The 25,083-nt window shown below is 38.6% G+C and overlaps 1 protein-coding gene, 1 long non-coding RNA gene and 1 other non-coding gene across 3 annotated transcripts in view; 1 reads left to right on the top strand and 2 right to left on the bottom strand.

Annotated features, from left to right (window-relative positions):
* Positions 1 to 14,849: 14,849 nt before the first annotated feature.
* On the top strand, positions 14,850 to 14,943 carry trnai-uau (transfer RNA isoleucine (anticodon UAU)). Its single transcript has 2 exons — positions 14,850 to 14,887; positions 14,908 to 14,943. It is a non-coding gene; the product is annotated as a tRNA-Ile (tRNA).
* A 5,578-nt stretch (positions 14,944 to 20,521) lies between these two features.
* On the bottom strand, positions 20,522 to 21,038 carry LOC131959338 (uncharacterized). The gene is made up of 2 exons (XR_009389437.1): positions 20,992 to 21,038; positions 20,522 to 20,954 (listed from the first exon to the last, which is right to left on the bottom strand). It is a non-coding gene; the product is annotated as an uncharacterized LOC131959338 (long non-coding RNA).
* A 532-nt stretch (positions 21,039 to 21,570) lies between these two features.
* cpped1 (calcineurin-like phosphoesterase domain containing 1) overlaps positions 21,571 to 25,083 on the bottom strand; it is a 95,493-nt gene continuing 91,980 nt past the window's right edge. Inside the window, exon 6 of the mRNA XM_059324500.1 lies at positions 21,571 to 23,089. Coding sequence (XP_059180483.1) covers positions 22,863 to 23,089 — 227 coding nt within the window. The 3' untranslated portion in view covers positions 21,571 to 22,862. The remainder of the gene's footprint in view (positions 23,090 to 25,083) is intronic.

The following is a 25,083-nucleotide window of genomic DNA, read 5'->3' as shown; positions in this document are numbered from 1 at the left end:
TTTTAGGGGCAAGCCTATTTGGCCTTCCTGTTCACACTTATTTTAAGGTCACAAAGGCCACATGACAGGGCATAAAGGCCGTTTGGTTAAATTACGCTGGTTTTACCTTTCAGATTAATACCTTAACATTCTCATTCACCAAGAAACATTAATGCACAATATATTAAATATATTAGAAAGGACCTTTTTGGAAAATGACAAATGAACCTGTTTTGAAAAGACGGCAAATGCATATATTTTGAAAAGATGGCAAAATGAATCTCCTGCCTGAGTTCATCTAAGAGTAAGGAAAGAGAAATGCCTCCTCCTGCCATAAAAAAGGAACCTGCTGAGGTGAAATTTACATCAGCTAACGATTGGAGCACTCACAATCGACCAAACGAACCATAGCAAGGATTTAACTGTACCAGAGTTTGATTGAAACGGACTAAACTTTGGGTTGTTAAAGCGCCCCAAAAGGTTCAAAATCAGCACATTATTTCTAATAGTGTACATGAAATAAACTTAAATTGTGTCTTAGATACAAATTTAGGTTTACAGCTAAATCTAAAAATGTTATTTTTAAAAATATAATTTTTATAATTTAAATACGGAGTTGCACAGATTCCAAAACTACCTGTAAAATGTTAGCAAACATCTTAAAAATCCCATTGTACTTTAAGCAAATAGGCTGATCCGATCACGTTTCCCTAATGGAAACAAGTTTTAAGCCAATGGTTTCAGTCTTCAGGCTTATTACAATGAAAGCACCAACTTGCACCTATACATTCGCTCAAGAAACCCTGATGAAAGCTCCTTTTGTTCATGTTAACTTAAACATTGCATCAACACATGACTCATTTGAATATTCAAATTAGCCATGTGTTGATGCACACGTCTCGAAGGACGGGGAGTGGGTCGGGTAAGCGTTGTGTTTAGTGGAACTTTGACAGGGGCGCAAAGGCCACCTTGGCCGTAAATTGAACATTTTTTCACAGGGCATCAAGGCCAGAGTGCGGGGAAAGGACGGCCATGGCTGTCGTGGCAGTCGTGAAATTCCCAGCCTGCAACCGCATCAACTGTACATCTGGTACAACAACATTATGTGTGCTCGACAGGAAATATATAAAAAAGATAAAACAAGATAAAAAGACATGTGAAATATAAACATGAGGGAAATATTGTAATAAATGAGTGATAAGTATTGCACAGCAAAGAGTGGCAAATATTGCACAGTACAAGTAAGTTCTACAGTATGACTCTGCAGTTACCAAATTAGAGTTAAATATGGGGTGGTTACATTGATTGATGGACAGGCTAAAGTGAGGTATTTCAGACACTGTGTACTATTCAGAGCTAGGTTGAAAAAGAAAACTGTAAATTGTTACGGAAACCATTCTGAACTGAACAATGCAGCAATGCACGATTGCTGATATGCACTATATTCTTGTAAGAGTAACACATAAGAGGTATGCTGTAATACATAATTTAAATATGTCAGAGTGCATAGTGTATAGGTACCTACGCCCTGTTGGTCCAAGTTCCTCTTGAGTTATGTTCAACTGCACTATGGGGGAGTGAGATATACTGAGGTTCAATTAAGTCAGGGCTTCCCTTTTCATCTTTTCATCCTTCTCTGAGAAACTGAAGAATATTAATAATTAGAATGATTGTTGCACTGCCTCACCCCAGAGGCTCTTTAAGCGATGCGCAGCACGTCGGCGCCCGTCACTTTAGTGCGTTGTTAGACTGCATCTTGGGTGCTAATGTTCCCCTACAGTTTATTGCTTGGTGAAATGGCTCCATTAGTGTCGAAACCCACAGTAATGGCCTGCAGATGGGCCGTCATGTGCTAAAGAAAGCTAAGAGTTGTGAGAGGGGATGTTGACTGACAGGTAGGAAGGGAAAATGTCTACCTGCCTTTAAACTGTGTGTGTGTGTTTAGGAAGGAAGTGTACCATATTTGCCAGCACTTATATGTATAGGTATGTATGTGCAGTCCTCACAGCTGCCAATTATAGGACGTTTATATGTGAGTGTGTGTGTGTACGTGCATTAGAGAGAGTTAGGGTGTGTTTATGTGTGTACAGTCTCCTCTCAGGGGATAGCAGGCGGCTCAGGAACGCGTTCGCTTCTATTCAGCTGTTACACTCTGCTGCTCCTCGGGGGTCTTATAGAAGCGACGCGGCAGTGAGGGGAGAGTGTTGTGATGACAGTGGGAAATGGCTGCTATGCCTCAGTACAAATTGCTCTGCTGGCTAAAAGAAACTTTAAGCTGGTTAGCGTCGGCCTGCAGGAACTGTGAACTTTCAAACTCAGTGGGTATATTCCAACTACCACACACTCTTAGAAATAATGTGATGAATTTGTACCTTTAGGGGTACAGTGGCTTGTTGCTGGGTAGTACCCTCTAAGGCAGTAGTTCTTAACCTTTTTGAGTCGCGACCCCCAATTTAACATGCATGTTGTCCGCGACCTGCTCACTGAAAAGAATCTCACATGCACAGTTCAGATCACCCAAAAAAGAAACAAAATGAGCTAAAAAAGGAAACAAAATGACCAAACAAGACACAAATTGACCATAAAATGACCAAAAAAGACACAAAATGACCAAAAAAGTCACAAATGGACCACAAAATGATCAAAAAAGACACAAAATGATAAAAAAAAAGACACAAAATGACCAAAAAACACACAAAATGACAAAAAAAAAAGACATTAAGTGACCAAAAAGACTAAAACACATAAACACATGAACACTTTAACACAGTGGAGACAGAGCTGACTTCCAAAATGATTTTGGCGATTTTTAAAAATATAATTTTTATAATTTAAATACGGAGTTGCACAGATTCCAAAACTACCTGTAAAATGTTAGCAAACATCTTAAAAATCCCATTGTACTTTAAGCAAATAGGCTGATCCGATCACGTTTCCCTAATGGAAACAAGTTTTAAGCCAATAGTTTCAGTCTTCAGGCTTATTACAATGAAAGCACCAACTTGCACCTATACATTCGCTCAAGAAACCCTTCTGAAAGCTCCTTTTGTTCATGTTAACTTAAACATTGCTACGTGTGAAAATCATCATCAGACATCTTTAACATGGCCCCCATATCTCTTCAGTAGGTGGCCTTCTTGGCAGCTGAGCTAACTTTAACATATAACTGTGGTGTTGTGATCACAGGAATCGCAGGAGACCATCAGACACACATCAGATGGACACAAATTACGTAAAACTGTTGTCTACTGGCGCAACATTAGTTTTACAGAGCCAAAAATATTTCTGGTGTAAGATGCCCTCCAAACTTTGAATAAAAGTGTTGATTTTGGAAAAAAAACAGTACAGTCCTTTATATGCAGCAATTATAATGTTTCTCAATCTAAAGAGTCATCCAGCAGTTTTTACTCATAAAATGTAGGCACACTATTGTTCCACACAAACCTTTCATCTGCACACACACACACACGCACACGCGAGCGCGCGCGCGCACACACACACACACGTAGTGAACCACACACAATCATACAGTGTTGTTTAGCTAGGTGGGCGCAGGTGCTCCTTGTTGTCCTGATGAACCACTCCTGTCTCTCTCCGCCTCTCAGCCACTACATTCACATCCTGTGTGCTGGTAAATAACAGCATTCGGCCATTTTTAGTCAGCAGGTGGCTAGTTGTTGGGGTGGTTGTGTTCCACGTCCAAACAAACTGTTGAAACAATCTTCCATCTTCACTTGGAGAGAGTGGGAGTCCAGTCGGTGGTGGTGTGAAGAACAGTATTATGGGTAAATGTCACGTCGAGCCTTCTGTTCCATATCTGACTAAGCGAACAGAAAAAAAAAAAAAATCCATGGGCATATCCACCACTTTGTCTGCTCTGACAACAGACAGGGAGAGCAAGACTCAAGAACAGCAGAGGATTTCTGCAGAGTAATGACTGTCAGTGTCGTATTTTAGTCCCACAACACATCCATGCAGCTACCATTCAACTATTAAAATCCTTTTCCAAATGTTAGAATACCTGTTTCAGAAAAATGGCTTCTTGCCCAAAGTTCAGGTTGTTATACATGCATGTATCTCTTTATGAGGTTGGCACACAGGGACACTGAGGACTCATCACTAGTGATGTACCAAAGAAACCTCATGAACCATTTTCTTTATTTTTCTGAGTCCACTAGATGGCGCTTTTTGCTTCACAAAAGGCTGAAAGCACACTCAAATACATACGTTTCAGCCTTTTTCTTCACACCAAGAATGCCATCTAGTGGGCTAAATCAATATATCAATACCAATATATACCAATAGTTCATGAGACTTCATTGGGACATCACTACTAATCAATGACTGTTTCTACATACTGTATATAGCGTGATATGGGATTTATGTTATTAATATGAATGATTGTCATGTTTATGATTTGCAAGCATTCACATCATTGAACAGATCATTATATTAACATTGCCTGTCAACACAGTAAAGGCTGTGGCGTCCAACCACCAGCCCTCCCACCAGACCGGCCACTGTGATTGGTGTGTGTGCACATATCCTTGAACCTAATAGATGTAATTATACTAAACCTTATATTTCCAGATTACAATAATTTGACATATTGTATGGTATACAAACCTCAAATAATGTAAAAATACCAAACACTTCCTAGTCACTGCCCAAGTTAGTTTCTTATTTGTTGCAGGGAATACATATATATATACATACTGAATTTCCCCTCCGGGATGAATAAAATAATTTTGATTTGATTTGATATGAAAGATACTTCATCTGCAATACATTGAAATAGTTGGTCATATGGATGGTTAAAAAGTGGGCTATGTCAACATTAACTATCTTAGTTGTTGGCCAAAAATAACACACAATTGATGAAATTGTTTGGTTAACCCATTTGTGCCTCTCAACTCATCATTTTTTGTAATTTCCTTTGGTGAAAGTGGTCTCGAAACATGTCTAAGCACACATTTGAAGCTGAAGTCAAACCATTTTGCTGGAATGAATTGAATTTTTCCCATGATGGAAATCCATCCAATAGTTCTTGAGATATTTCAGTCAAAGTGTCATATCCACTGATCCAATCAACTGATATCGCCTCCTACAGAGCCATGCCACTAGCATGGCTAAAAAGTTTGACATATGAACTAGTTCAAATGTCAAAAAATAGACCCCAGCTTTGTAATACCAGAATTCAAAGTAATAGCTGTTGTGTCAGCATCTGTTCTGCTGGAGGTCAGTGTTTGGCCACAGAACGACACCTTTCAGCAGGGTGGGTCGCCTGATGTCATGAATGCTTAAACACAGTTCCTCTTTGGGGTGCACTCTGCTCCAAGAGTGACATTTTAACTAAAAACTTTTCTCTGGAATTCAAATGAGTGGGGAAAAAAGCTTTTCGTTCGAGCAGGAAAAGACAATTATCATTTAAATTTTTCTCATCACACCCGGTCTCCACCTCTCATTTATTATCCAGTGAACTCACTAAGTTATGTGCATGTACTTTTCTGTCAACCGTGATTAACCTAGCCGACAGCTATTTAAACTCTCTTACATGTTGTGTCTCCTTGCTAACGGTGCTGCCTCACCCCTCCACCTGCAGGGTCTCCCCCCGGCATTGACTCTAATTGTTAGGTATGATGGAGATGTAGGAAATATGTCAAAAACAGAAACACAGCAGAAATGTGATTAGAAGATCACTGTTCGGTCAAAAAATGTTCAGACAAATCACGACTATTTAATATCATCTAGTCATGCATGCACATATTTATGTGAAAATATGAAGGATTATTTACGGCCTTAACGCAACAGTTGGGATACATCTGTGACCAGTCAGACTACGTGGCTGAAACCGACCCGCAGCACTAAATAAAGTGAATCATGCACATTTTTGACCCCACTGAATGCTAGAATCATCAAAACATGCTCCATCTTGGCAAGTGAGCGAGGATGCTGATCCCCGCCAGCTCTCCCAGTCTGTCTCGCTGGCTGCAGGCCCAGAGGGCAGGGCGCAGGGATGGATGGGCCTGTCGCCGGCTCTCTGCTGCCCAGATGGCTCGCTCTGTCAGCGGGCTCACTACCAGGAGGGGTGGCACCCTGACGTCAGGCCATGATTGGATACGCCAACTTTAATTTGCTTCCCCCCAACACCTGTGGACTGCACGGAGAAATGAAGGGGTGGTGGTGGTGGTGGTACTGGAGCCAGGCCCGGTGTGTGTCTGCATGTTCTTGTACTTGTATCTTTTTGGCAGCCAATTTAAGTTCAGCAACAGATTATTTATTGGATATTAAAGGGATAGATCAGGATTTTTGGACATGGATAGTAGTGTAGTGGATGCAAAGCTATTAGCTTACTTTCTGAACTCCAGTCTCAGAGTTCTGGCTGGTTCCGATCATAATATAGATAGTTCGTGCAAACTGGCAGGGTTTTACTCCACAAAACTATGTGTACTAAAAGGTCACCCGTTCCACCACAAACAATTTGGCCCTCGGGCATATCAGAAACCAACTTCACTTGGCACTATTTAGTGTCATGAAAAAGCCAGTAAATGCAATCAACGGTCATTGGCTTTTTTATAAAACAAAATAGTGCCAAGTGAAACTGGTTTTGGATTTTGGACAATTTATAGTCCAAAATCCGAACTCTCTCTTTAATGGTTGTTTTGGCTATGGTACAGCAAAACAGTCTCATCACAAGGTCCATTGAGTTGCTATTATGGAGCTTTTTTAATAAACTATCTTCCTCAGCACTTGTAATTTTAAAACCAACCGTGATTTATTCATTCAGCTCAGTGTTTTGGGTTGACATCCACAACTCACAAAGCAGTGAGGAAGAAGTAGTTGCAGCAAGCATGAGTTTACCGGGATAGTTCAGATTTCTTTGAAGTGGGGTTGTATGAGGTACTTATCCATAGTCATTACCATGGATCTTCCTGACGAGAAAGGAAACTTTAGCTGTGATATCTTTCCATGCTCTCTTCAAAGCCACCAGACTCCTTTGACAGAAACAATAATTTTTTATTTGTCTTGTGCGACTTTTGTCAATCCAAACCAACGCTAACTATACCAGTGTGCCAGATATAGGGAAGGGGACTTTGGAACCCCACTTCATGTCTCTGGCCTGATTTTTGTTGTGGCTAATATTATTTCATCACAACAGGGTCTCTAAACACGAACATGATGTGACATACTGATGTGATTGGTGAATAAATTGGTTGAAATCAGAATCATTGCTTAACACATAACTCTGTCACTGTTTGTAACCAGCGCAGCCGTCACCAGACATTCAAGTAAACCCTTCTACATAAGCTCATAATCATATCACAGAATTACCAGGAACTATGTCAACACTACATAAATCCATTTTGAAAGCATATCTCTGTTTGGGTCTAATTTTTGATAAAGATCTCTGTGGTGTCAACGTTTACATGCATAAATCTCCCACTGCAAGTTCTTCTAGAACTCTCTAAAACTGATTTTTGGCAGGCAAATCATTTTTAATAATGATTCAGTTATCAAGCACAATCTGGATGATTGATATTTTTAACTGAACCTTAGTTAGATCAAGATAACAGCCGTCAAACCCTTTGAATTTCAGCTTTATGAGCTAAGCAAGAGTGTATAACGGAGAAGCTTAAGTTGCCATTTTGTTTTGGTTCTTATTTTCTGTCAAATGTAATGTTACAATGCTGAATGTTTATATCAAACATGGTCAAAGCTATGAATCATTTTTGGCCATCTCCATCATAGTTTACGGCAGCTGGAATGGTGCTACGTCATCAGCTAACGGTGCGTTCAGACCGGACGCGTAGCGAATATTTCGCGCGACAAGATTACATACAAAGTCAATGCAAACACGCGAATAGACGCAAATTTTTGCCGGCGGCGCGAATCGCGGGTTTCGCGCGACGCGAATGCCGCGATTGACGCGAATGTCGCGGCGCGAATGAAACAACGCGAATTCGCGTGAGTTCAATAAATTCAACTTTGGCGAAATATTCGCGTGACGCTGTGTCGGGACAGCCTATCAGCGTTGAGATTCCGGACGACAGTGTCCGAGATACATACATGAGAGAGAGGAGAAAAGAGGCAGGAAGGAGGAGTGGGTCGGCAGGAGGGAAAAAGGTGGAAGTACTCTGCGGTCCTCTCTCCGTGCTGAGTGCGCCTCCGGATGATGTCACTCACCCAGACACGACGGCGTGTCCAGAGCAGGTACAGGGACGCTATGCTTGTAATGTCAGCCATGGTTGATGACAGAATGAAATGGAGGCAATTATTTGGCGCTAAATAGTCTCTTGGGCGAAAATTCGCGTTGCGTTACTCGCGCGAGTGACGCGAATTAAATTAAATTCTCGCGTGTATCAACTCGCGCGAGTAACGCGACGCGAAAATTCGCTACGCGTCCGGTCTGAACACACGGTAAAGCTAGTGCTAGGTGGCTAGCTTGGTTAGCAAGGGACCGTTGACAGACTAAACTCCATGTCTCTTTTAGTCCAATGAATCACTGAACAGGACATTTTTAGCTGATTTAAGCTAGTGCTTTATTTATATATATGGTCATGTGCTCCAGGCACTGCAGTATCCACATTACATACACTGCTACATGTAGCTACATGCTAACGTCAGGGAAAACTGGAATCTTGTCAATCACTGTTAATCAGTTAAACTAAGCTGGTAAGCTAGTATATCACTGAAAACACCAGTTAAATAATATTCAGGGTTTCTTTTCCACACCTGCCCTCTCTTGGGTCTCAGACAACGATCTTGTAGATAATTGCAGTTGTAAAATAAAAAATGTTATTAATACCCAGTGGCCCCACTAAGTTAAAGGTATTCTAGTTAGAAAAAAGCACCATGGAGAAATGCCATGCTGGTAAAAATTTATAAGAGTATCAAAAAGTGGAACAAAGGTAATGAAAATAAATCTCCAGGTTCATTATAACATCTATAAAGAGAGATTTCACATTTTTAATTTAAAGCTTAACATTAAATTCCATCCTTCACATAATTGCGTAGACTAATAACATGCTGAAAAAGTCATGCAATAAAAAGTTCCTCCATGTCAAGTATTGAGTCTGCACTGCATCCACTTAAATCCAATTAATTCAGCATAACACAACGTAATCCTGGCAACTACAAGATATCTGAAATCATCCTCCTGTTGCCTTAATGTTCTCCCTTCAGGTTTTATCAAAGGAGTTTTTAACCACATGGCATCAGATCTTCTACAAGCACTTTTCTACTCTCAGACTATTTCCCACAGGCCTGGAATACGGAGCTTGTTAAGCCACTCAAATGACTTCCACTTAAACACAGACAGCAAAAAAGTTTTAGTCTTACTGGGGATTTCCACCGGGCACGTTACAGCAGCAGAACGTCTCCACCGCTGATTTGCTGTGTCCTCTGCCCGGCGTCAATTCACACCGGGCGCGTTACAGCAGCAGCACGTCAGTCGAATACACACGAGATCACGCGATAATCCTGACCATACGGAAGACCGCGAGATCCCGTGATAAACTCTAAAATCTAAATACAGTCTATGGATAAACTGTGTGTATAAAGTAAACAACAACAACAACCAACAGCTTATTTTGCTTCTCTGACGTGAAAGATCTATTTATGTCGCCTTAAATAAAACATATAAGAACCCTGAATATCCTCTACTATAATTCATAAAAAAAAAATGTGATGATTAAGATGGAATAGCGGCATTAGAATGTGCTCCCGGACACCCGGACTTTGTTTGGGTCCCCCCCATCATAGTCTCAGAAAATCCTGACAGACATGAAGTTGCCCAGCAGTATGTTCAGGGTAATGAAAGGAGGAGAGATGTTTTTGGGTCCTTAAATTTGGTCAGTAAATTTGTTTGACTGCACTGGGAATTTCATGTACAAACTTATTTTATGTTAATATGTTGGTTGTTGTTTACACTACAGTTCATTTAAAATTATTAAATAAAACATATTTTGGTTAATGCATGGAGTGGAAAAATAACTCATTGAGTTGAAATAATTTGGTGAGCTTCGTCCCCCCAGTTAAAAAATCCCATCTGCGCCCCTGCAATATGTCGAGGCACCCTTAGCTTCATATGTGCTCTTTGGAAACCTATGGGGGATGTCACGGAGACTACAGTCATGTTGTATTCTGTCTATTGTTAAACATCATCACACATGCTCCTGCTATCTTAGATCATAGAAAACAACAAAATATCTAACCGTATGCAGACGACACACTCATTTATGCAAAGATGTTACCAAGAGACTATGGTCCCATATAAGCACTGAGTAAGTGCTTGGATGTGATAAAATGTGCTAGATAAAACTGAAGTAATTGTTTTTGATCAGAAGAAGAATGTTTAAAAGGCAGCGCTCAACTTTAGTTGGGAACATTAAAGACCACAGCAAAGCCAGAAATCTTGGTGTAGTCATATGTCAAGTTTCATGTGATTCATGTGAATGAATACTTGTTTCCTTTAACCATTAAACCAGAGTGCCTTTGACAGATAACAGAAATAGTTTTTATTGCTCTTACCCCATACTATTTTTCCTTTCTTAACAAAGTAGTTTTGGTGCAAAATAGTTTCAGTTTCACAACCATAACCATGTGTTCAAAACAGAGATTACATGTTTAATACAGCTGTGATTTGGGAAAGTATTTTTAGGATATGATACAAATTCCTGTGCATTCACTTTTTCGTAGGAAATCATATGAACCTATTCTTGATAATACATTGACACAGTCTTAATATATTGAGGATGAAAAGACTCATGTCTCAGCAGGATTGACGCCCAACTTTAAGTCTTCTATTACTACTGCTACTATGACTTATACTGATACTAGCATACTATTGGTTGAGAAGCACTGAAATGTTTCATTTCTGATCTGCTGCTCAGTTATGAACCATCCAGACCTCTCAGATCTTCTGGGACAAGTCTGCTTACAGTCCCCAGAGTCAAAACTAACAGAATTAAGCCTTTATGCACTACTAGCTTTTATTAAATTAAACAAGGGACGACTTATCATACTCTGTAACTGACTGTCATTTTTTAATCTCCTGACTCTTTTTTTAAATCTTTGAATACAGTATATATACCTATAATATATACCTGTAAATATATATTATATCCTATTCAAATGTGTCTTTTTACATCAACTTTTGGTTCTTTACTCAGTGTTTGTATGCCTTTGTATTGCCTTGTAGTTGCAAGGTGCTACACAAATAAACTTGCCTTGCCTCGACTCCAGCATGAAGTGATTTGAGTGAACCAAACAAAAGGGGACCTCGGGCATTGTACTGCAGAAGATTTTGTGTTGTGAAATTACTTCCTCTATTCCAACCACAGGAATGGGAATCCTAACTCATGGAGCATGTAATTTAACTGCCTCAGCTGTCATTTCTTTGAGTTTGAAACTTTGATGAACCTCGAATGAATAGTGGACTACATCATAGCGCTCTTTTGCTTTTTTAAACTGGCTGCTTCACCTACAGTTTCCTCAGATGCACGGCTACCAAATTGATCTCACCACCGTGTAATGATAACTTCTTGGATTCCATTAGGAACCAAAACACTTAGGCGGACATCAAAACAAGCTCCTTTTTCTCTCTGGTGGAAATGTTGCCTCATGCTACCGGGCTGTATATAGGCCTCTTATGTACGTTCAAAAGGTGACCTATGACCCGAGTCCCCTTCATGTACTTAAAGTGTGCACTTATATGGAGAAAAAACACCAGTATTGTGGGGTCTACGCGAAGGGAGCTGATCAAAGTGCTACCGAGAGATGCATGTGTCTTTTATGTGTGTGTAGTGTGTTGATGTACATGTTTATGTCTGCATTTTTACGTGTGCCAGCACTAGGGGGACACCGCAAAAGCGCCACGGATCAATAAACAGGAACTAGCTTTCATCTGCCACAGTAGAATAAATCTCCTGCAGGAGCAGAGCCGGGGGCAAAGGCCACGACACTGACCTCAGATCTGTCTAGAAAACTGACATCATGTGAGGGCTTTTTTTTTTTTTTTTTTTCCAGTATCAACCATTTGCACGCAATCCCTTAAAATGTTCTTTCAAATAAATGATAGCTGAAAAGTGAGAACCTAAACCTCAATTTCAGAGAAGAATAGCTCAAAATTTGTATGAACCCTGGTGTGAGTGCTTTTGTGAATGAATATCTCGGCTGTTGTGTCCAATAACAACGATTTGTTCGACTGTAGAGTCCTCAAGCAAACAATCCCCACCTGCTCACTCCCCTCCGGCTGCGCTGGAGTCAGCTAATCTCTAATTTAACAGAGAGAGAGAGTGGAAAAATATGAATTCAATATGCGGTGAGGGAGATGGATTTAGTTGTTGATATTTTAATGTTAAAATGCCACATCTTATCAGCAGCCTCAGTGGATCAGTGCGCCGTTATATTTGGCACGTTTGTTCTGCAAGGCTGATGATGAATCTCCAGATTTGTGTCTGTATTGACGGACAAACGTTTAAACTTGAAATGATGGACACATGGAATAATTTTCATCTACTTGAACAGAAGGAAGGGTTGTTTTTTTTTGGGAGACAGACTTTCTGAGGAGGAATCACACATGAATGCTAAAAGAAACCAAGACGGAAAGGAGATGTTAAAATTTCACCTCAAACACATTCATTTGTCCTAAGGGGTGTTTTACAAAGGTGGCTGAGGGCGCTTTCACAAAAGTTCAGTCTGATCCAAACAAACTTTAGTGTGGTTAAATTGTTTAGTCGCTTGTGAATGCTCCAATCGTACTCAAAAAACAACCAGTCTGAGACCACTTGAAATGCAGAACCACCAGGCTCAAGAACTCATTCTTCCCAACTGCCATCAGACTCCACAATAGCTAACTAGCTATTAACCAGCATAAGCGATCCAGTTATTATAAATAATGCACTTGTGAATATTTTTGCACTACCTCTTGGTCAACAACTGTTACCTCATGTTTGACTTGCACTAATGCACAGCATACTGCTTTAAAGATTTATACCTGTACCTGCCTCTCTCTTGCAAAAACAATATATTTACATATATATATATATATATATATATATATATATATTTACATATATATATATATATATATATTTTTTTTTTTTTTCTTTGTATATTTGCACATATTTAATTTTTTTCAACTCTATTTCTCTTACTTCAGTCTTTTTTTTTCTTTGTATATTTGCACATATTTAATTTTTTTCAACTCTATTTCTCTTACTTCAGTCTTCTCTGGAATTTTTTTCAACTCTATTTCTCTTACTTCAGTCTTCTCTGGCATCTGACAGACAGCATTCATGTTCAGATGTTCATTGTGCAAGGAAACGTGTTTCTGTTATGTACAGTACAGGCCAAAAGTTTGGACACACCTTCTCATTCAATGCGTTTTCTTTATTTTCATGACTATTTACATTGTAGATTCTTACTGAAGGCATTAAAACTATGAATGAACACATATGGAATTATGTACTTAACAAAAAAGTGTGAAATAACTGAAAACATGTCTTGTATTGTAGATTCCTCAAAGTAACCACCCTTTGCTTACTAGAATATAAGACATGTTTTCAGTTTTTTCACACTTTTTTGTTAAGTACATAATTCCACATGTGTTCATTAATAGTTTTGATGAATTTATAATGTCAATAGTCATGAAAATAAAGGAAACGTATTGAATGAGAAGGTGTGTCCAAACTTTTGGCCTGTACTGTATATATATTTTTCTTTGTATATTTGCACATATTTAATTTTTTAAACTCTATTTCTCTTACTTCAGTCTTCTCTGGCATCTGACAGACAGCAAGTAAGATGTTCATTGTGCAAGGAAACGTGTTTCTATTACGTATATGACAATAAACTTTGAATTGAATTGAATTGAACATATTCAGACCCAATTACAGGAAACGCAGCCTTGTGAGATGTACACAGAGCGACAGATGCACCATGACTGAGAGAGGACTGACTTGGGCTTCTGCGGAAGTCAGATGTTTGCTTGACATCTGGGCTGTTGTTTAGCAGGATTACGGCCACACTGGAAAAAAAAGAAAAGTTGGGTGAACTCGAAATTTCAAGGCAACAAACAGTTAAACTAAATATTTTAAGTTTTGTTTTTGAGTTTGCTCAACTCTGAATTCAGATTTTTGTCAAACTTATAACTAAGTACTAACTTATAATTTTCCATTGTAATAACTTTTAATGCTTACTTCTGCTAACTTCTGCAATGTGCTGAATTTGCACGATTGTAACAGCGCTATGAAATGTCAGCTAATGTTGCGACCACAATTTGGAGTTAGCATTGATACGCTAATGGCTACTCTTGTAGCTGTAACAAGCAGCGCCGCTAGCATCAGTTAGCCGCTAGCATCGTTAGCCGCTAGCTTTCGCTAATGACCGAATTTCACAACAAAGAAATAAGAGTTAGCAGAACTATTGTCCCTTGTTTTGAACCCCAATTTAAAGATAAAAGTAACAACAACTCACAAACTTGTTTTTGAGCAGACAACTGGCTTCCTTTGTTGTGCTAACTTACATTATTGCCCTAAATGTCAATAATTTATATTCCCAAGTTTTACCAACTTAAATCACTGTTTTAGGCCAAAAAATACAAGTTGGTTCTTTTGCAGTGCAGTAGAATCAGAGGTACTCGGGGTGCTTTTGGCTCCATGTTGCTTTGTTTAATTCCATGTCTTCCCCAAATCCCAAGTAGCCACCAATTCACACTTGGTTTTAAGGTAAAGAAAAAAAAATATTTCTTTACAATGATAAATATTCAAATTAATATATTTTCTGTTTTAGGCTTCAGGGTGAACTAAGGGTAGAATAACAAACAAAGAAATCTGTCTCCAAAATAAAAACTCCAGAGGGCTCCAAAGGCTCCAGTGGCGCAATCGGTCAGCGTGCGGTACTTATAAGACAGTAACCTGCAGAGTGATGCCGAGGTTGTGAGTTCGAGCCTCACCTGGAGCAGAGAAATTTTAAATTACAAAAGTGTCTGTATGCATCTCACATCTGCTTTGAAAACCTGATGTGTGTAAAAGCAAACTAACTCCTCAAAACAAATGACAGTATTCTTACCTCCCTACCTAACTAAACAGGAGAAAAAATACACTGCAAAAAAGGTGTGTCTAAAAACAAGATAAAAACACTAAATTTGAGGGAAAGTCTTAAATTGAGATTGTTAAATCGAGAAATAAGCATGTTGAACGCTTAAATAAGAAATTAACTCTTAAAACAAAATAAATTATCCAACACTTCTAAATCTAGTTTTTTTAAAAAATCTTGGTAACAAACAAATAATTTACAGAGCCCTCTGCTCGGGCCAGTTCATTGCTGCTTGCAGCTTTAATTTATCTTGTTTTAAGAGTGAATTTCTTATTTTAAGTGTTCAACATGCTTATTTCTAGATTTAATAATCTTAATTTAAGAAATCTTGTCAAGTGAAATTATCTGTCCATGCAGCAAGATAATTTCCATCAGATTTAGTGTTTTTATCTTGTTTTTAGACACACCTTTTTTTGCAGTGAAGGAAGAACAAAACAGGGCAGTCCATCTTTGCTCTTTATATACCAGGTGGTTTCCTCGCTGCCACCAATCCTCCTGGAGCTATAGCACACCCCCAATTTACATATAGAAGTGAGACAAAAGCACAGGGCACACACACACACACACACATATCTTTCTGAGGGCCCTCATTGGAACAGTGAATTAGAGTTAGAGTAGTTTTGGATTTTTCATTAGTTTTAGTTTTGATTGGATTTTGAATGTTTGTTTTTAGAGTGAGTTTGCTAGTATTAAGTATAGTACTAAGTTTAGTATTTATTTTTTTTGAAATGCTTTAGTTTTAGTTTACTTTTTATTAGTTGTAGTTTTTTGTAATGGGGTATTTGTTGGGTGGGAGATTAAAAGAGGTCACAGTAAATTTTCCCTTTATTTCCTTTTATTATCCATCTTCATTATGTATGAAAAAAGTTGACAAAGACAAAAAAGGACATTTTCACTATATTTTTTGTTAGTTTTGTAACCACACAATACAGTTTCAGTTAGTTATCATTTTAAAAAAAACTGAAAAACATTTTTGATTTTATTTCAGTTAACGAAAATGTTTTTTCAGTTGTAGTTTTCCGTTATTTCGTGTCGTTTTCATTAACTATAATAATCTTGTTTCCTAACCCCTAACCCTAACCATCACAATTGCTCGAACTTAACCCTAATACATGGTTACCTTTACATAAACCTGATTGTAACATTTACCCTTAAAACAAAGTCTGAACTCTCAAACAAGCCTTTAAAGGACCGGCCAAAATGTCCTCACTTTGCAAAAATGTCCTCACTCTGTTGGTTAAAAACGTGTTCCGGTCCTCACTATGTAGGAAGTACAAGAACACACACACACACACACACACACACACACACACACACACACACACACACATCCTTGTACTTCTATCTTTGTGAGGGCCCCCATTGGAATAGTGCATTCCCTAGCCCCTTACCCTAACCCTTAACCTAAACTTCACCATCACAATTAAATGCCTAACCCTGATAAACCTTGTTGTAACCTTAACCCTAAAGCATAGTCTGAACTCTCAAACAAGCCTTTAAAGAAGTGAGGACCTGCTGAAATGTCCTCACTTCAAAAAAATGTCCTCACTCTGTTGATTAAAAACATGTTCCGGTCCTCACTATGTAGGAAGTACAAGAACACACACACACACACACACACACACACACACACACACACACACACACACACACACACACATTCTTGTACTTCTATCTTTGTGAGGGCCACCATTGGAATACCTGACATAAACCTAATTGTAACCTTAACCCTAAAACAAAGTCTGAAATCTCAAAAAAGCCTTTAAAGAAGTGAGGACCAGCCAAAATGTCCTCACTTTGTTGGTTAAAAACATGTTGTAGTCCTCGCTATGTGGGACGTACAAGAACACACACACACACACACACACACACACACACACACACACACTACTAAAATGACCGGTCATAACATCATTCACACAGATTGAACAACGAACAAGCACACAGAACAGAAAGAGAGACGAAGAAGAGAGGCTGAACCTCCAGGAGACAGTGGAGGAACATCTGAATACGAACATCTGGAAAAAGGAAGAGACATCCAGAGGAGCGAGGTCCCAGGAGGGCCGATGGTCCAACACACAGAAGACTGACATGTCAAAGAACACATTGTCCTTATAGCCTGAACCCAAGAGATTTAAGCCAGAGTTTGCTTTTTAGAGATTTTTAGATTTTTAGAGTTTGTGTATTAGAGATGAAAGTGGCCGTGACGCATGTCTCTCCCACTACATGCCCCCTGAACGCCTCTTAGCACCTTAGTTTGAAAACAGTTGGTACAACATATCCACAGAGTACTTCAGTCAACACACATGCATGCTTTTAATTGAACAGAGGTTAAAATCAATCTTATAAAAACTTTGACGTCAGTAACGTCTCAAGGTAAGAAAAAGAATAGTCCACAGATACTTCACTGAATTCAAGGCAACATTACTGTTCCCGTATATTCTCTTAAGAATTATGGGAACTGTGTGATTTTGTCTTAGGGTCAGCCACAGTGTCAGACTCTGAAACCCTTAAAATACTTTAGACTGAAACGATATGAGGTCATGTGTCAAAATGTGATGAATCTGACATTATTGCAAAAACAAGAGAACAGTTTCAGTCTGGCAGACTGACTGAAAATAAGATGATTTACTGAAGTAAACCTGTCTTAACTGGTAATCTTGCTTTATGAATCACTTCTCTGTTATCCTTAAATATAAATGACATGACACAGCAACAGGTTGATAAACAAAAAGCATTTTAAGTGCAATTTCATGTAATACTTCCTGAGTAATGAAGTTTGCAAAACTTTCCAGACATTATGAGTTATGTATACTGTTTACGAGGCACAAAATCCAGCTTTTAAAGTACCAAAATAGCCACAACAATGTAATAAACACACCAGCACCCCGCCATCATTAGATAAAATCAACATTTATTATAAAAATACAACCAATTATGTCACAGTCACGGTGTCCAGTCTGGTCATTCATTAGAATTTGACGCTGGAACGAGTCAAAGCGTGTGATGTTCCCCGATTCACAGAGCAAATGTGCCCTAAAACAAAATTCACACACAAAAAAGATAAAGAACAATGTGATTGAGCTCGGCTACCATGAGGATATAAAAATAGATAAGGACATAAGGTTCCTTCTCAGACAGGAAATGAAGGAGATGGACTGAGTCGTCTTTCACACATCACACTCATTATCCATTCCTCTCAGACGCCCGTCCCTCCTCCCTCCATCACATGCTGACTTTTTGGAAAAGAGACAGAATCCGTCAGTGTGAAATGAGGTCAGCGATCACGACGCTGATGGAAAATCACCTACAGTACCCTCCAGACCACGGACACACACAGCCGGGGAGTGCGTACACTTCCTCTCCGGCACACACACATACACACAGATGTGTTGCTAAACGGTTGCTATGACAACTCTCTTAAATTCCCAGTCGGTCAGGGCGAGTGCGAGAGTCTCTGTGTGTGTGTGTGTGGAAAGAGTAATCGAGTAGAGTCATTTAGGGCTCAGAGAGAAAGTCATTTTGTAGCAGAAATGTCCATTTTAAAGACAATTTCAAGACTGTGAGCTTCCAAATAAGCCTGCAGCGAGCAGGCTGTAACACTGTGAGGTTTCAGGAAATACTGTGCTCCCCCTGCCATTAATCACTTCACTATCACTACGTTTTATCAGCCTGACATCAGTCCTTTAGTTTGGCATTTAACCGTGCAAACACACCTCATTCAATGTATTCATTGAGTTCCCAGCAAGGATTGCAAATAGATTAAAGTGATTAAGTGTTGCATCATAGATTTTAAATGAATCTTGGGTCTAATGATAAAATATTTTATCACACTGAAACTCAGTGACAGTCAGGGAAAACCAGTCAGTTCGATTAACGCTTTCATAAACAAGGAGTTTGAAGAAATCACATAGATATTGCATAACTTGCATCACAGTTGGAGTGATGGGTTTAGGCCCAAATGACGTCTGCTGCCCAACAAAGGATCTGACATCAAAGTTACAGATTTTCACTTCATAAAATCACAAACTGTATGAAAGAAGTGATGATATGCTTACGGGGCTGAAAAGTGAAGCCAATTTCCGAAATTTGCATTATTTCTAACCTCCAGCAGGGGGCGACTCCACTGGCTGCAGAAAGAAGCCAGATTGGATAAAAGTCTATGAAAAAATGCCTCTACCTCTCACTTAATTTATTACTTCAGTAAACATTTTCCTAATGAGTTTATAGCAAGGTTATAATAGTTATGGATTTTTCATTAGTTTTAGTTTTAATTTCGTTGTCAATTTTTGTTTTCAAATTCAGTTAGTTTTAATTAGTTTTTAGAGTGGGTTTGCTAGTTTTGATTAGTTTTATTTTTTGGAAGATGCTTAGTTTTAGTTTAGTTTTTATTCGTTTTAGTATTAGTTTTTCGTAATGGGCTATTTGTTTGGTGCCAGATTCAATAAGTCACAATAAATGTTGCCTTTATTTCCTTTGTCTGATCCATCTCAGCCCCAATAAGTTTATTAAGTCATAAAACCAGATAGATGAAATAGATTTCATATCAACCAAAAAGGTTTACGTATGAAAAAAGTTGTCAAAGACGAAAACGAAGGACATTTTCACTATAATTTTAGTTAGTTTTGTAACCACACAATACAGTTTCAGTTAGTTATCGTTTTTTAAAAAACTCCTGTTTTTATTTTTATTTCAGTTAACGAAAATGTTTTTTCAATTCTAGTTTTCGTTATTTTATTAGTTTTCGTTAACTATAATAACCTTGGTTTATAGTCTCAATCGCTATTTTCAAGATGTCTTTTTGTAAATTTAGAGTAAAATGGCGATTAAATCAGGATATGATTTAGGGCTTGGCTACTTTGTGATTGCCAACTAGACACCACTGTGACCCGTGCATCAGGCTCGGAGAGGCACAACAATGTGTATCCATGGGACTATGTATATTTAAGTAGCCATGAACATTTTTTGGTTAACCTCAAATTAGGGAAGCTAACTTTGTGAGCAGCAACAGCCAGGTGCAGTCAAAGCCAAAATGCCAAACTTGATGCTTCAAAATGACAGTCCACAAACATCAAATCAAGGTGGCCACCTCCACTTCTTTTATCAGTTCATGAACAGAAACCCAATTTCTTCTAATTGATGGACCATTTTTTTTTTAGTATTAAGTTACTGTTACTGTAAATGCAAACCAAACATTTCTTTCTGTGGCTGCTTCACGTTGAAAGTGAATGAATGGAATTTTTTTTTATTGTGAAGCAGTCACAGGTTGGTTTATACCGTTTTCAATATTGCCCCACGTTTCACCTTTCTTTGTCAACCAGGACTGGATTTTTTTAGGATTATACATTTAAAATCTCAAATCTTTGTTATAATTCATATTGATTTAGAATAATCTCTCATCTAAACTGTATTCTGGCTGGACAGTTTTTAAAAAAAAGCTCAGTTTCTATTGTGTACCTGAAAGGGCAGTTTAAGGGGCTATAAACACTCACAGCTCAAAGTCTGATCAGAGGTCAGGTCATCTTAAACATTGTACCACTTTAAACATAACAGAACCCCACATACAATGTGATGATTTGAATAGCTTGCATAGGAGTCAACAGGGTATTAGACTGCAGCAACAGCAAACATAGTAGAAAATAGCTACAATAATTGAATATTTTCAGATCATTAAAGGAAAAGTCCGCCCTGAAATGTATGTTTTCCTTGTATACACTTTGTCTCAAACGGTTTGATCTATTTTTTGCATGCCTTAGTGATATCTACATCTCCCATGGTGCTTCTCAACAGCATGTAAACATCCCTAAAGTGAAGCAAACAAGCCCTGTAGGTTTCCCGAATTCCCATTAGGTCAATAACTCCTTTTAGTCAGGCAGCTTAGCTAAATAAAGGGGACACGCCGGACAAAAGCACCAAATTTTTTCCACATACTCTCTATCACCATAGGTTTCAATTTTTGGCAGGAGCCACTTCATCAAGATTGCGGATCGGAGATGGCAGCCATATAAAGTCTATGAGAAATGCTATATCTTCCAAGCCACTTAGAAGGTCAATCTTGGTGTCAAAATCTACATTTTCTGGGTCAAGAAATCATTTAAAGCTATTGAGAACATCACTAGATGATTATTTGATCAAATAGATATGTTCATTTTCACCCAGACTGGTAGGTCTTCAAGTGCTGCAGCAGGGAATCCTGAGTTGAAAATGTTTGGAATCTATGCTCACGGGAGAGTGCGGATTAGCTGCCATGTACACTGCTCAAAAAAATCAAGGGAACGCTTTCATCTCATGTCAGATCTTGATCAACAAATTATTTACAGTGAGTCATCCAGTGATATTCTCAATAGCTTTAAATGATTCCTGGACCCAGAAAATGTAGATTTTGACACCAAGATTGACCTTCTAAGTGGCTTGGAAGATTTATTGTTTCTCATAGACTTTATATGGCAGCCATCTCCGATCCACAATCTTGATGAAGTGGCTCCTACCAAAAATTGAAACCTATGGTGATAGAGAGTACGTGGAAAAATGTTGGTGCTTTTGTCCGGCGTGTCCCCTTTCTTCTCAAATCTGGTCCTAAGCCGCCTGACTATTTCTCTTTCCTCTTTTATAATGAATTTCTGTTTGAGAGACCACCTCCAGGAGCTGCTTGTGCTCAGTTTCAATGTTTCAGGGTGGAAACTTCCTTTAATGATGGAAAGTTTGGATACATTTAAAGTTACACGAACAACATTTGACTTGAACACAGTTTTAGAACACATTCAATAATCTTTATGTGCCCCTTTAAGGTCGGCGGGGGCAGAGATAATAACATCCGTTCTGCCGAGAGAGGCTCCAAGGAAAACATTCAGTACAGAGAGAAACTAAACACAATTTTATATTATTGTAAGATTCTGTACACATTACGATGTGCGCTTGGCATGTAGCTGCATCTTTGTTAGTTTAAACTCACTGCTATTTTCTCATTTCTGATCCAACATACGGTACATGCCTCTATTTAGATGAGTTGGTAACACTTTCTGTGAAGCCTATGGCTATAATGCATAAGAAACATACTTACAATGACTCATAATCTACTTATAGCACTATATAATATATAATATATAATTATATGACTGAATATAACTATTCAGTCATCATAACAATAACTGTAACACATTAAAAAGCATTTTCAAGTGCCATACTTGGTCAATTTTTAGAATCCTTTAGATTATAATCCTCCTCAGACTTTTATTTTGGTGAGATTCAGAGCGTATCATAAGTCTCAGTCGTAATACATTATAATCTTTTTTATAATGCATTATTATTGTGCGATTATAGGGTAAGGGAAGGGTTAGGCTAATCCAGATCCTATAATGCATTATGAGTATGTTTATAATGCATTATAAACGTGGACAGATTTTTAACACGACGAGTTTGATCACACCCCTATTTATAATGCATTATAGACATTGGCTTCATAGAAAGTGTTGCCTTTTATTTTTTTCCCACTTTAGTGAATACTTGGAATTTTTGGAGACTGGGCCACTGGTCAACATTATTGATAAGATCATTAGCCAAAACATCAAGTTTAAGCTTGTGACATTGCAGAAAATGATCTATTGGGAACGTACAGTATAAATGATTTTAATATCTTCCATGCTGACATGAGTTGACCAACGTGCCAGTCTCCAAAAACCATCTTGTGCGCCTTTAGGAACAGGGGCTCAAAATGCTGCATACTCAAAACAAAACAGTTCACAATGAAAAACACACTGCTTGTTGAGTTTTCCTTCCGTCGGCTCTCAGACCTGCAGGAGCTTCCTGAGGTCCTCGTCCATGCCTCGCGCACTCAGCTGCTCCAGGCCGTGGTAGCGGTGGATGATCCCGTCTGCGGTCACTACCACCACCCTGAGGCCGTGGGTGTCCTCGCCCAGCTGGCACCCAATGGCCGAGCTCACGACCATGTCGAGGCCGTCGTGGTGACCGCCGGCGTTTCGGTGATAATGGCCGGAGAACACGGCTTTCACCCCTGTGTTGATGAGAGAGGCGTCAGACTGCTGAAATCCTTAACCCAGGGGTGTCAAACTCAAATACACAATGGGCCAAATTTTAAACTTGATTAAAATCGCGGGCCAACATTGAACAAATAAACCTTTTAATATATACCGAACATGTTTTGCTTTAACATTGAATATGGAACCAGAAATGCTTATAAACATACAATATATAACTAAATAGTGCAGACATGCAAAATCAAATTTCAAATAAAAAACACATCAATGTCATTAATTTATTAAATAAAAATTAAATAAAAATCGTATGCCTCTTTTCTATTTGCATCCTTCTGATTTAAATATCAAAATAAACTTTTTCAACAGGTTAATAAATTCTGCCTTTCTTTTCGCCATTTTTGGGAAGGGGTAGCTCGGAGACAGCTCTAGCTTGAGGTTGCTATGACGACTGTCACAGAGGAGCGCATTTCTGGGTCCTGTCCTGATTGACGCGCCAAAACAACAGCAGGGCATTGTGGGATTTGTAGTATTAGCAGTAAATGCGCCGTATAATACCAGCGGGTCAGCTTTTATAGTACAATAATAATATAATAATTTGGTATTGCCTCGTGGGCCAAATAAAATTACACTGCGGGCCAAATTTGGCCCACGGGCCAGAGTTTGACACCCCTGCCTTAACCCATTGAAGCCTGGAAAGCGGATACGTCATTTTGTAGTATTTGTATAAGCTCTCAAATACTTTTTGAATTTCATTTCTATCTGCTACAGGGGCTGAAAAATCTATTATTTAGTAGAAGCGTTGACACTTCTGTTGAATTTCCAGAAAACTTCAGGTTTTAGGGGCTTATTTTAAAATCGCCCAGAGGTTTTACAGGCGTTTAAGGCCTCAATGGGTTAAATTATGAAACTACAGAGGCCCAAGCATTGAACGGAGAAAAACAAAAAGCAGGGATTAGTTCTTTAGTGGTCTGATTTTGTTTGTCTCTGCTTACGTCACCTTATCTAAACTGGGTCTTAACTATAATTAGGCATCATGCTCTTTAGAGTGCAATGTAATTCACACCACGTCTGACCCCTCTGTCCCTCATGAACCCAAATAAAGCTGCAGCACGTACAATTATTAACACCTCGCAGCACAATATGACCAAAATATGTCTACAAGGACTTCACAGGGTTAGTTTTCATCAGGAGATTTCTGGCTTTAAATACCTCACTTTGCTTTCTGATAAATAAATGAATATTTGAGAGGATTATTTTACAATAGTATAATACCGTAATACTAAATAATATATATTATATAACTAATATATAATATTTATCCCACTTGTTCAGTATGTACGTACAGTTCATCCAACAGCAGGGGCCTGTTGTGGTGTAATCTAAAATAATTTACTATCTATTAATATGTACCAGAACTGTCTGAACATAAAGTTGTATGAGTAGTTAGTGGGTATTTTTAAAGAAATATTAAGGAACAGGAAATGAGAGAGGAAGTAATGAAGGAAGTAAAGGAGGAAAGAAAGAAAGAAACAGAGGAAAAGTAAATGAACAGAATACCTCCTGGTGCATATTAGAGGCTTTTTAAATCTTAACTGATTTTAAAAAGACCAGAGACATAACAATAAATTTGACTTTGGCTGAGAAAACTTAAACTATAAATTTTGCAGTGCAAGCTGGACATAAAGTTTTAATGTTCGTCTCCTATGGGGCTAGTGCAAGCTAGTGCTACAAGCTAATGTTAGTTGCGGCAGAATTTCTGTGGCCTGGATTAAATATGGTTATTATTACGATTCAAAATCAGGGAGGTTTTGATCAATTCAGTAACAATAAGATTCTGTCTTTAAACCCCTCATACTACAGGATCATTTGGCCACCAGCGATTGCTGGGAGGAGCAAATCGGACCAAAAAAACAGCACAATTATTCTCTGGGAAAGAGGGAGATAAAGAGAGGGAGGAAGGAAAAAAGAAAGTCAGAGAGGGGAAGAAAAGGGGAAAACAAAGGGTAAAAGA

Source organism: Centropristis striata, chromosome 21, assembly GCF_030273125.1.
Source record: "Centropristis striata isolate RG_2023a ecotype Rhode Island chromosome 21, C.striata_1.0, whole genome shotgun sequence".
NCBI classification, from domain to species: Eukaryota; Metazoa; Chordata; class Actinopteri; order Perciformes; family Serranidae; genus Centropristis; species Centropristis striata.
This window is presented reverse-complemented; position numbering and strand designations above follow the sequence as displayed.